The 14,274-nt window shown below is 44.5% G+C and overlaps 1 protein-coding gene across 1 annotated transcript in view; it reads left to right on the forward strand.

The window, feature by feature from the left end:
• C3H11orf97 (chromosome 3 C11orf97 homolog) overlaps window positions 1–14,274 on the forward strand; it is a 149,658-nt gene that overhangs the window by 1,136 nt on the left and 134,248 nt on the right. The window contains exon 2 of the mRNA XM_069760299.1: window positions 191–286. Coding sequence (XP_069616400.1) covers window positions 191–286 — 96 coding nt within the window. The remainder of the gene's footprint in view (window positions 1–190; window positions 287–14,274) is intronic.

Raw genomic sequence — 14,274 nt, forward strand, 5'->3', positions numbered from 1 at the left:
TGGGCAGACTCTGTCCAAAGAAAAAAATTGGACATGTGGGCAGCCTCATACCATAACATTAGTCCGAGTGTGATCTGCTGTTTTGTTGGATCTCACTCGGACCAAAAATACGGTCAACTGAATGAGCCCTAAGGGTGAGGGACTATGACAGTTCCAGAAAACAGCTTAATGTTTCTTCCTTTTCCAACAGGGAAGCACTTCTTTTATGTCGGCACACCAAAAAGGGTTCAACAGCTGACCCAAGAGGAGAGATTTTTTGAGAAAGAAGAAATTAAAGTCCCATCAGGTAAGAATTGACCTGCAGAAGCTGTCCCAAAAACTCCAGGTGTTGCTCCATCTTGACCTATAAAAGGGATATTTAAGACGGCGATGCCTATCTTAGAGGTCTAAAAGCTCCTACAGTTATGTTATATCAGGGGGTAAAAGTAATCGGTAATCTGTGGGGAAACTTGGCAGTAAGGTGCAGCCAAGGGTCCATCACAGGGAAGGTTCAAGGGAACCTGTCACCCCGTTTTTTGAGATTGAGATATAAATACTGTTAAATAGGGCCTGCGCTGTGCGTTACTATAGTGTATGTAGTGTACCCTGATTCCCCATGTATGCCGAGAAATACATTACCAAAGTCGGCGTTTTCGCCTGTCAATCAGGCTGGTCTGGTCAGGTGGGCGTGTTCACAGCGTTCTTTTCTTCCCCAGGTTTCCGTTGGTGGCGTAGTGGTGTGCGCATGTCCAAGGTCCGGATTCCCTGTGCCCACGTGAAGACACAGTGCGCGATCTGCGCTGTCATTCCTTTCATCGGTGCGGGCGGCCATCTTCCTGGGGCCGCGCGTGCGCAGATGTAGTGCTCTGCTGCACGGGGCTTCAGGAAAATGGCCGCGGGATGCCGCGCGTGCGCAGAAGAGATCGCGGCGGCCATTTTCCCAAAGCCGAGATGCAAACTCGGCTTTGGGAAAATGGCCGCCGCGATCTCTAATGCGCACGCGCGGCTGCCCGCGGCCATTTTCCTGAAGCCCCGTGCAGCAGAGCACTACATCTGCGCACGCGCGGCCCCAGGAAGATGGCCGCCCGCACAGATGAAAGGAATGACAGCGCAGATCGCGCGCTGTGTCTTCACGTGGGCACAGGGAATCCGGACCTTGGACATGCGCACACCACTACGCCACCAACGGAAACCTGGGGAAGAAAAGAACGCTGTGAACACGCCCACCTGACCAGACCAGCCTGATTGACAGGCGAAAACGCCGACTTTGGTAATGTATTTCTCGGCATACATGGGGAATCAGGGTACACTACATACACCATAGTAACGCACAGCACAGGCCCTATTTAACAGTATTTATATCTCAATCTCAAAAAACGGGGTGACAGGTTCCCTTTCAGCATTGCAATGAACCTATTCAAGTCAGCGAGATGTCTGCGTATTGCAGGAGGACAGAAAATTCTTCCAAAGAGTGTCCCAATTTGTAAACCCTCTCAACTCTGGTTGAGGCACGAGGACCCTAAAACAAAAGACCCCTTTTGCAAACGTTCTACTTGAGTGTTCGGTGAATTACGGCTCTTTGACTTTGGGACTTTACAGTCCATTCCACCAGCACCTCGACTAATAGACCAGAGTGCACACCATTTTTTCCTTATTGTGATGATGATGAGACTCTAATGGCTACTGTGAGAATTTAAACATACTGTATACGTACAGTATAAGGCCGGCGTCACACTTGCAAGTTTTACGGACGTAAGAGCGCAGAAACTACATCCGTAAAACTCACAAAACATACGGCACAATTATTCTCTATGCCCCTGCTCCTATCTGCCGTATTAAACTGATCAGTATTATACGGCTTTCTACGGCCGTAGAAAATCACAGCATGCTGCGTTTGTCACCGTATTGCGCAAATAAAACGTCAATGAAAGTCTATGGAAGCCCCAAAAATACGGATTACACACGGACCAGCAGTGTGACTTGCGAGAAATACGCAGCGGTGTTAGAGAGAAAAGCTGGCAATTCAGTGCGGTGTACAGTAAAATCACACTGACAGCTTCCAGTAGAATAGGTAGAATAAATGTGGACACATAGAATAGGTGTATATATATATATATATATATATATATATATATATATGTCATTGAGACACATATATGTATATATATTAATATTTCATCCAGCGCGATATAGCAGAAAGCCGGTAATTCAATTACCGCCTATTGCTTTCTCCTTCCTAAACCCGACATGATATGAGACATGGTTTACATACGTAAACCATCTGATATCCCCATTTTTTTTGCATATTCCACACTACTGTTAGTAGTGTGTATATGCAAAATTTGGCCGTTCTAGCTAGTAAATTAAGGGGTTAAATGGCGGAAAAAATTGGCGTGGGCTCCCGCACAATTTTCTCCGCCAGAGTAGTAAAGCCAGTGACTGAGGGCAGATATTAATAGCCTGGAGAGGGTCCATGGTTATTGGCCCCCCCCTGGCTAAAAACATCTGCCCCCAGCCACCCCAGAAAAGGCACATCTGGAAGACGAAGGACACAGTCCGAAACGCGCGTCGGGGTGCGCTGTACCTGGAGGATCGGACACTTAGTTGGTAGAGGTAATTATCTATTTTGGCCGCATTGTATTCTCTGCACTCAGAAGTTTTTGTGACCCTGGGCTCACCCTTCACTATTCTTACACATTGTGTGTGTATTTATGTTTGATTACTTAGGAGCCCTTCTCAACCTCTGTTCACACTAGCTTGGATTATTTTCTCTTGCACTTTCATTGCACCTTATTGCCATTGTGCACACATTATACTTATAATGTTTTTAATAATCTACACGTTTTTACTTATTACACTTTTTATATTGTTCATGTAGCCTGCACTTGGCTTGCTGAGTGCCCCCCCCCCCTTTTTTTACGGCCATTTTTTGACATCTACATATATAACTATTTTTACCTGTATTGCCATCTATAAACATAGTATATATATATATATATATATATATATATATATATATATATATATATAAATCCTTTATTTCTATAATAATATTTTTTTAATAATTTTTTTACATACACCCAATCCTCTCTGTGTCCGTTACAGTATTTGCTATTTTTTGCTGCTGTTCATTTTTTATATACATTCTGTCCTCCAGTTACAGGCACACTTTTTGTGATTGCCTATTGTTGCCCTGTATATATATATAATTATATATTAAATGTAATAAAGGCATTTTATTATACCGTACCTTTCCTTGTTTTTACTATTTTTAATTTGGGTATTAAATATACACTCATACAAGTTTTTATCATATAAATTGATCTCCATACTTTAGGTTCTCCGTTTTACTATTATAACGAATGGTCTGCCATTCATGTATTAAGTAGTGGTCTTCTGGTACTTGCGTATTTGCACAATCTCTTTATTATTACCATTTCAGCCCAGTTGTGATTATAATATTATCAGTCATTTTCCTGACCGCTATTTTTGTTCTAACGGAATAGACAAGAAGGTAAAATACGTGTGAGATACTGAAGATACTGACTTATATCAGGCGCGCGGCCGCCAGAACGGGTCTCTTTTCGTCATGTCAGGAAAATCCAGTGAAATGTGAATGTTCACCAGCCGGGACGTCGTAAATACCCGTCAGCGGTAAATGTCATCATTAAATCACAAGTCAACCAGGGCCGTATTCCTGACAGAGCTTGGAGGAGCACGGTCACCAGCTCTGGAGAGGAAAAGATGATCTCCTCACTGATTTAGCATTTCGCTGCCAGCCGACATCTTTATGGGCAATTTATTATTGGTGGCGGAGGAGAGGGAATCAGAAGAATGGAAAAAAAAATCCTTCACCAATAATTGTGTACAGGGGCAAATATTGGAACAATGTCAGTGTGCCTCAGCTGCTGCAGAAGCTCACAATACACAATTCAGCTGCTGCAGAACCTCATAATACACACCTACGTCAAAGCGGAACGTCCAAATACAAACCTCAGCTGCTGCAGAACCTTATACATACTTCAGCAGCTGCAAAACATCATAATACACACCTCAACTATCGCAGAATCCTATAAAACTCACCTCAGCTGCTGCAGAACCTCATAATACATCTCAGCTGCTGCAGAGCCTCATAACACACCTCAGCTGCTGCAGAATCTCATAATACACCTCAGCTGCTGTAGAACCTCGTAACACACCGCAGCTGCTGCAGAACCTCATAATACACACCTACGTGAAAGCGGAACATCCAAATACAAACCTCAGCTGCTGCAGAACCTTATACATACTTCAACAGCTGCAAAACATCATAATACACACCTCAACTATCGCAGAATCTTATAAAACTCACCTCAGCTGCTGCAGAACCTCATAATACATCTCAGCTGCTGCAGAGCCTCATAACACACCTCAGCTGCTGCAGAATCTCATAATACACCTCAGCTGCTGTAGAACCTCGTAACACACCGCAGCTGCTGCAGAACCTCATAATACACACCTACGTGAAAGCGGAACATCCAAATACAAACCTCAGCTGCTGCAGAACCTTATACATACTTCAACAGCTGCAAAACATCATAATACACACCTCAACTATCGCAGAATCTTATAAAACTCACCTCAGCTGCTGCAGAACCTCATAATACATCTCAGCTGCTGCAGAGCCTCATAACACACCTCAGCTGCTGCAGAATCTCATAATAAACCTCAGCTGCTGTAGAACCTCGTAACACACCGCAGCTGCTGCAGAACCTCATAATACACACCTACGTGAAAGCGGAACATCCAAATACAAACCTCAGCTGCTGCAGAACCTTATACATACTTCAACAGCTGCAAAACATCATAATACACAACTCAATTTTCTGTCAGCTGCTGCAGAACCTCATAATACACACCTCAGCTTCTGCAGAACATCATAATACATTCCTCAGCTGCTGCAGAACCTCATAATACACAATTCAGCTGCTGCAGAACCTCGTAATATGAATCCTCTGCATGGACTTCAGATGAAGACCAATCTTTTGCAGTATCTGGCAGTATTACCTTCCTCTTTACTCTATGTGCAGTCATTAATATCTATTATTAAAGGGTGTGTCCACTTTAGCAAGCATTTAGCAAAACCTTTAGTCGTGACTTTCCTTTGTATCTCCAGAGCTGTGCTCTCCTACCTGTAGTTCTCCAGCTGTTGTAAAACTACAACTCCCAGCATGACAGCCTCCCCTGGTATAAGTCAATGACATTGCATCTGCTGTGAGATCCTTCAGCTATGGGATGATTTATATGGACAGGAATAGAGACTGATAATAATGTCCCATCATTATCCGCACTGGGCAACTGCTGGGATTTATGGCTGTATGTGGTGTAATGGTCAGCTGTATCTTCGGAAGCCGCAGTGAGATCCTTCCTGGTGCGATGTCAGAGTATATGGTAATTCTGAGAACGAGAGGTTATATAGACATTTATAGCTGCCAGCATCAAAGAAAAGGGGTTTTCATTTAATATGCAAGACATATTAACCCCTTCCCGACATCCGTTATAGAAGGAGAGTGCATGTCGAGTGTGGGTGTATGGAGCGGTCTCAGTAGCTGATGCGGCAGTGGTTGGGATTCACAGACTGACATTTTACTTATATAATTCAAAACCAAGATAAACAATTAGGGTATGTGCACACGTCAGGATTTCTTGCAGAAATTTTCCTGACAAAAACCGGACATTTCTGCCAGAAATCCGCATGCGTTTTTTTGCGTTTTTGATGCGTTTTTGGTGCGTTTTTTTGTGCGTTTTTTCCCAAATGCATAGAATAGCGGCAAAAACGCAGAAAATCCGCAAAATTAATGAACATGCTGCTTTTTTTTACCGCAATGCGTTTTTTTCGCGGAAAAAAACGCATCATGTGCACAAAACATGCAGAATGCATTCTAAGTGATAGGATGCATAATGTATGCATTTTTAATGAGTTTTTATAGCGTTTTTACAGCGAAAAAACGCAGAAAAAAATGCTAAAAAACCTGAACGTATGCACATACCTTTAAGGGGTATGTGCACACGTTCCTGCTGCGAGCAGGAGCCGAGTGTCATTAGCATATCACATCTGATGCTCTGATGCAATATGCCAGTGTGATGCCGGCCTTAATGCCTAACAGCGTGTCTGCAACAAACACCGCCATGTGCTGATCAAAGACAGAAAGTGAAAGCAGAAAGAATTGCATTAGTAGGAACTCAAGAGTGAAGTGCATGTTTCCTCGGGGAAGAGAGTGGAGGAGACACCAGATTAAGTGATAGCTTTGGCGCAATTAGTAATTGTAAAAGGCCTGGAGATGGATAGACATGCAGTACAGCGAGCTGACTTATAGCTGCCATTATGAGAGACCAGATCCGAGTAAAGGAGCCGATAGATCAGATCTGATTAAAGGAGCTGAGAGACCAGATCTCAGTAAAGGAGCTGAGAGACCAGATCTGATTAAAGGAGCTGAGAGACCAGATCTGAGTAAGGCTATATTCACACTTTGCGGATTTTGCTGCGGATCCGCAGCGGATTTGACCACTGCGGATCCGCAGCAGTTTCCCATGAGTTTACAGAACAATGTAAACCTATGGGAAACAAAAAACGCAGTGCACATGCTGCGGAAAAAACCGCGCGGAAATGCTGCGGATTACATTCCGCAGCATGTCACTTCTTTTCTGCGGATTTTCACCTGGTCCAATAGAAAACTGCAGATGAAAATCCGCAGAAGAAAACGCAGTAAAAACCGCGATAAATCCGCAGTAAAAACCGCGACGGGTTTTCACTGCGGATTTTGGAATTCTGCTGCGGAAAAATCCGCAGTGAAATCTGCAAACTGTGAACATAGCCTAAAGGTGCTGAGAGACCAGATCCGAGTAAAGGAGCTGAGAGACCAGATCTGAGTAAAGGAGCTGAGAGACCAGATCTGAGTAAAGGAGCTGAGAGACCAGATCTGAGTAAAGGAGCTGAGAGACCAGATCTGAGTAAAGGTGCTGAGAGACCAGATCTGAGTAAAGGAGCTGAGAGACCAGATCTGAGTTAAGGTGCTGAGAGACCAGATCTGAGTAAAGGAGCCTATGTATACAGTGGGGAAAATAAGTATTTGATATACTGATGATTTTGCAAGTTTTCCCACCTACGAAGAATGTCTAAGGACACCAGGGAAAAAGTTATAGACATGCACAAGGCTGGGATGGGCTACAGGACAATAAGCAAGCAGCTTGGTGAGAAGGGAACAACTGTTGGTACAATTAATAGAAAATGGAAGAAACACAAGATGACTGTTAAACTTCCTTGGTCTGGGACTCCATGCAAGATCTCGCCTCGTGTGGCAAGGATGATTCTGAGAAAGGTCAAGAATCAGCCCAGAACTACACGGGAGGACCAGGTCAATGATCTGAAAAGAGGTAGAACCACAGTCTTAAACACATGCCAGCACATATCCAGGCCCGTTTGAAGTTCACCAATGACCATCTGGATGATCCAGAGGAGGCATGGGAAAAGGTCATGTGGTCAGATGAGACCAAAATAGAACTTTTTGGTATCAACTCCACATACCATGTTTGGTGGAAGGAGAAGGATGTGTACAACCCCAAGAACACTGTCCTTATGGTAAAGCATGGTGGGGGAAACATCATTCTTTGGGGTTACTTTTTTGTAAATGGAATAGAATGACTACATCTTATTGAAGGCAAGATGGATGGGTTCACATATTGCAGGATTTTCCATCAGTAAGATCATTGAAAATGGGTCGCGCCTGGGTCTTCCAGCATGACAATGATCCAAAACACACAGCCAGTGCAACTAAGGGTTGGCTCCATAAGAAGCATTTCAAAGTCCTGGCGTGGCCTAGCGAGTTTCCAGAGGGAGTTGAAACTAAATGTTGCACAACCAGAGCCTTGAAACCTGAAAGATCTAGAGAAGATCTGTATGGAGGAGTGGGCCAAAATCCCTGCTGCAGTGTGTGCAAACTTGGTCAACATCTACAGGAAATGTCTGATCTCTGTAATTGCAAACAAAGGTTTCTGTACCAAATATTAAGTTCTGCTTTTCTATTGCATCAAATACGTATTTCATGTAATAAAATGCAAATTAATTTTGTAAAAATCATACAATGTGATTTCCTGGATTTTTTTTTTTTGAGATTCTCACAGTTGGAGTATACCGAAAATTACAGACCGCTCCATTCTTTAATATAACATTTTCCAGATTCATATTGTGACTCCAGTTAGTCACTAACTAGTGAATATACCTCCACATATTAGCTAATAGAAACACCGGAGAAAAACTAAGAGTTTTTGTATAAAAAGTAACAAAAGCTTTATGATAGACCAATACAAACAATTAAAAACACAGACAAAGTGATGAAAGTGCTAATAAACAAAGACACCAGATATAAGTGGCCCTCAGTACAGTACTACATACATCATTGCATCAGTGCAATTATCAGATAAATTCAGTAAAGACAAAACCCTCCTAAAAATATCCCGCACAAACACAACCCTCATTATCATAAATCAAGGTAATTGTGGCACAAGCCATCATTTGTAGTAACCTACGGGTGTGTAGATTCCACAGACCACCGGTATCATGAAAGGTACAGCCTTATCATATACCCGGGCTGGTGGGTCTAAAAATGGATACAAAAAGAGAGAGCATCTCTCACCTAAAACTGAGGAGCCCACTGCACGTGCCCCGACGCGCGTTTCGCCACTGTCAGCATTCGCTTTCTCAAGGGGAAGTGTGATTTGGGCTGTCTGCAGGACCTTAAGTATCTATGGAAACACATCATGTGACCATCACCTGACTCCACTGAATCAACGCTGTGTAGGTATGGCGCATGCGCCTGCCGCTGTTCTGGTTAACCCACCCCTGCCCCGACGTACCCGGCCGCACACATGAGTGGGCACCAATAGGTCCCATTCATGACCGCAGCAGGATGTTGCCGGACAGGGGGGGAAAAGCGCAGACCACCAGCAGGCGCACGCGCACCACAGCTGGAGATCTTAAAGGTATAGCCCTGAGTGTATACAACACAGTTAACCATCAATAAGACAACAATACAAAAAATAGGGAGAAAGCATCCTGTCAACAAAATTAAAGTATCGATGATCAGGTGTGAATTCCATTCCAGATCTAACGGGCAGAATTAACTCATTCCTCTTCATGTATTTTTAAAATATTCAGATCCAAAGGGAGCCAGTATTGTGACATTTATCCAAAAGAACCGATATAAAATATATTGCAAGAATTTTTTTTTTAAAACCAAACACACATATACAGATTAAAATACAGGTGGATAGGATTTTTTTAAGGGTTAAAGGTGAAATGATTCTACGAAAAGGGGCCAAAATTCAAGGAATCATTTAGGCCATCGGGTTTCATTGTTGCCAAGGTCACAATCCATTTCAATTCACGTTGTGCCAGAAGTTTTTTTTACATTACCACCCCTAATACCTACATGTACCACGTCTATACCTCTGACCTTAAAATCTTTAGGGTTACAGTTATGGACCATCCTGAAATGTTTCCAGATGGTCTTGAGGGTCGACACATCCTCCACTGCTCTGGCTGCACCAATGTCCCGTACGTGTTCGCTAACACACACCCTCAGTTCCTGTGATGTTAGTCCTATATAAATAAGCGGACAATTACATGTAGCATGATAGATCACATTGTTGGTATTACAAGAGATATACTCTCTGATCTCAAATTCTTTGTGATCCACTGAGCTGAACTTCGACGTTTGGAGAACATTGGCGCAAGCTATGCAGTGGCCACATTTAAAAGAGCCTTTCCTGGGTTTAGAACTACCAAAATGGTTTGTAGTTGGTGCTACATAGTGACTCATTGTTAACAAGTCCTTGAGGTTTTTTGATCTGCGGGGAGTCATTAACGGTCTGTCTGTCAAATATCGCCCCAGAGAGGGCTCAGCACTGCGAACCAGCCAATGTTTAGTTAGAATAGTCCGTATATTATCCCACTCATGATTAAATACAGAAATAAAGCGTATCCTCTCTTCCTGCTTTTCCATTTTAGTTTTATGGTATAAGAGCGAATCCCGAGACACCGACCTAGCCCTATTATAGCCATTTTTGATGCATCTCTGACTATACCCTCGTTGTCTAAATCTTTCCTTGAGATCCAAGGCCTGGCTTTCAAATTTTTGGTCTGTCGAGCAAATCCGCCTCACCCTCAAGAATTGTCCAACCGGGACGGCCCTCACGGTGGAAAAACTGTGTGCTGACTTGGCATGTATCAGAGCGTTGACTGATGTTGTTTTACGAAAGACATCCGTCTGGATGGTGGAAGAAGGATCCACCTCCATCAATTTTGGCATAGTCATATCTATACGTTAATTTGATGTTAAAAGTATTGGTATTTAATTCAGCCATGAAGTCATCCAACTGCTGCACCGTCCCCCGCCATGCTTTTGTTGGTAAAATTGATCTTTAAAGGTGAAAAAATTATGGGTTAAGACAAAGTGCAGCAGTTGAAAAATAAGCTCACAGAGAGGGCCGTCCAGGTTGGAGGACTCCAGGAAAAAGCGGACCGCCCACAGACCATCATCATGATTGATGCAGGTATATAGTGTCTCCACGTCAGTGGTAACCAAAATGGTACCCCTTTCCACAGAGACACCGTCAACCCTTGCCAGGACATCGGTAGTGTCCTTTACAAATGAAGGTAAAGTCTCAACTAAGGTCTTCAAATAAAATTCAATAAATGTACATGTGGGATTAAACGGGCCCTCATGTTATGGACCTGGTGGTTAAGAGCACCAGGAACGACCTGATGGTTAAACTCACACAGGACAAGCACTGGGAAGTGGGAACTCTGCTGACCGCAACCCCTAATCCTATCACACAACTAGAAATAGCCGTGGAGCGTACCTAACACGACCTAGACGCCTCTTCACAGCCTAAGAGCTAACTAGCCCTAAAGATAGAAAATAAAGCCTACCTTGCCTCAGAGAAATTCCCCAAAGTAAAAGGCAGCCCCCCACATATATTGACTGTGAGTTAAGATGAAAGTCACAAACACAGAGATGAAACAGGTTTCAGCAAAGGGAGGCCAGACTTACTAAACAGACTGAGGATAGAAAAGGTATCTTTGTGGTCAGCACAAAAAACTACAAAAAAACACGCAGAGTGTGCAAAAAGACCTCCGCACCGACTCACGGTGCGGAGGTGCCACTCTGCATCCCAGAGCTTCCAGCTAGCAAGACAAAATCATGATAGCCAACTGGACAAGGAAACAATGAACAAATAATTAACTAGCAGGGACTTAGCTTCTGCTGGAGTAGACAGGTCACCAGAAAGATCCAAGAGCGAACTGAACCAGTACAAGAACATTGACAGCTGGCATGGAGTAACGATCTGAGTGGAGTTAAATAGAACAGCCAGCCAAAGAATAAACTGCGTCACCTGTGGAAGGAACCTCAGAAGCAGCAGCTCCACTCACAGCCACCAGAGGGAGTCCATGGACAGAACTCGCCGAAGTACCATTCATGACCACAGGAGGGAGTTCGAAAACAGAATTCACAACAGTACCCCCCCCCCTTGAGGAGGGGTCACCGAACCCTCACCAGAGCCCCCAGGCCGATCAGGACGAGCCAAATGAAAGGCACGAACTAGATCGGCAGCATGAACATCAGAGGCAAAAACCCAGGAATTATCTTCCTGACCATAACCCTTCCACTTGACCAGGTACTGGAGTTTCCGTCTCGAAATACGAGAATCCAAAATCTTCTCCACCACATACTCCAACTCCCCCTCGACCAACACCGGGGCAGGAGGATCAACGGAGGGAACCATAGGTGCCACGTATCTCCGCAATAACGACCTATGGAACACATTATGGATGGCAAAAGAAGCTGGAAGGTCCAAACGAAATGACACAGGATTAAGAACTTCAGAAATCTTATATGACCCAATGAAACGAGGCTTAAACTTAGGAGAGGAAACCTTCATAGGAACATGACGAGATGACAACCAAACCAAATCCCCAACACGAAGTCGGGGACCAACACAGCGCCGGGGGTTAGCGAAACGTTGAGCCTTCTCCTGGGACAATGTCAAATTGTCCACCACATGAGTCCAAATCTGCTGCAACCTGTCCACCACCGTATCCACACCAGGACAGTCCGAAGGCTCAACCTGCCCTGAAGAGAAACGAGGATGGAAACCAGAATTACAGAAAAAAGGCGAAACCAAAGTAGCCGAGCTGGCCCAATTATTAAGGGCGAACTCAGCCAAAGGCAAGAAGGACACCCAATCATCCTGATCAGCAGAAACAAAGCATCTCAGATATGTCTCCAAAGTCTGATTAGTTCGTTCGGTTTGGCCATTTATCTGAGGATTGAAAGCCGAAGAAAAAGACAAATCAATGCCCATCTTAGCACAAAAGGACCGCCAAAACCTCGAAACAAACTGAGAACCTCTGTCTGAGATGATGTTCTCCGGAATGCCATGCAAACGAACCACATGCTGGAAAAACAATGGCACCAAATCAGAGGAGGAAGGCAATTTAGACAAGGGTACCAAATGGACCATCTTAGAGAAGCGATCACAAACCACCCAAATGACCGACATCCTTTGAGAGACAGGGAGATCTGAAATAAAATCCATGGAAATATGCGTCCAGAGCCTCTTCGGGACCGGCAAGGGCAAAAGCAACCCACTGGCACGAGAACAGCAGGGCTTAGCCCGAGCACAAATCCCACAGGACTGCACAAAAGAACGCACATCCCGTGACAAAGAAGGCCACCAAAAGGATCTAGCCACCAAATCTCTGGTCCCAAAGATTCCAGGATGACCCGCCAACACCGAACAATGAACCTCAGAGATAACTCTACTAGGTCATCTATCAGGGACAAACAGTTTCTCCGCTGGACAACGGTCAGGTCTATCAGCCTGAAACTTCTGCAGCACGCGCCGCAAATCAGGGGAGATGGCAGACAAAATTACCCCCTCTTTGAGAATACCCGCCGGCTCAGGAACACCCGGAGAGTCATGCACAAAACTCCTTGACAGGGCATCAGCCTTCACATTCTTAGAGCCCGGAAGGTACGAACCCACAAAATCAAAACGGGAGAAAAACAGCGACCATCGAGCCTGTCTAGGATTGAACCGTTTGGCAGACTCGAGATAAGTCAAATTCTTGTGATCCGTCAAGACCACCACGCGATGCTTGGCTCCTTCAAGCCAATGTCGCCACTCCTCAACTGCCCACTTCATGGCCAACAACTCTTGATTGCCAACATCATAATTGCGCTCAGCAGGCGAGAATTTTCTAGAAAAGAAGGCACATGGTTTCATCACCGAGCCATCAGAACTTCTTTGCGACAAAACAGCCCCTGCTCCAATCTCAGAAGCATCAACCTCGACCTGAAACGGGAGCGAAACATCTGGCTGGCACAACACAGGGGCAGAAGAAAAACGATGCTGCAACTCCTGAAAAGCCTCTACAGCCGCCGAGGACCAATTGACCACATCAGCACCTTTCTTGGTCAAATCAGTCAATGGTTTAACAACACTAGAAAAATTAGCGATGAAGCGACGGTAAAAATTAGCAAAGCCCAGGAACTTCTGCAGGCTCTTCACAGATGTCGGCTGCGTTCAATCATAAATGGCCTGAACTTTAACAGGGTCCATCTCGATAGTAGAAGGGGAAAAAATGAAACCCAAAAATGAAACCTTCTGAACCCCAATGAGACATTTCGACCCCTTCACAAACAAGGAATTCGCACGAAGGACCTGGAACACCATTCTGACCTGCCCGAATGGCATAACCAGGTACTCAAAATGGCCCTCGGGCGTATTAAATGCTGTTTTCCATTCATCGCCCTGTTTAATTCGCACAAGAGTATACGCCCCTCGAAGATCTATCTTGGTGAACCAACTAGCCCCCTTAATCCGAGCAAACAAATCAGACAGCAGCGGCAAAGGGTACTGAAATTTGACTGTGATCTTATTAAGAAGGCGGTAATCAATACAAGGTCTCAAAGAACCATCCTTCTTGGCCACAAAAAAGAACCCTGCTCCCAACGGTGATGACGACGGGCGAATATGACCTTTCTCCAAGGATTCCTTTATATAACTCCGCATAGCGGCGTGCTCTGGCACTGATAAATTAAACAGTCGGCCCTTAGGAAACTTACTACCAGGAATCAAATTAATAGCACAATCGCAATCCCTATGAGGAGGTAAGGTACCGGATTTGGGCTCCTCAAATACATCCCGGTAATCTGACAAAAACTCAGGGACTTCAGAAGGAGTGGAAGGCGA

This window comes from Ranitomeya imitator, chromosome 3 (genome assembly GCF_032444005.1).
Source record: "Ranitomeya imitator isolate aRanImi1 chromosome 3, aRanImi1.pri, whole genome shotgun sequence".
NCBI classification, from domain to species: Eukaryota; Metazoa; Chordata; class Amphibia; order Anura; family Dendrobatidae; genus Ranitomeya; species Ranitomeya imitator.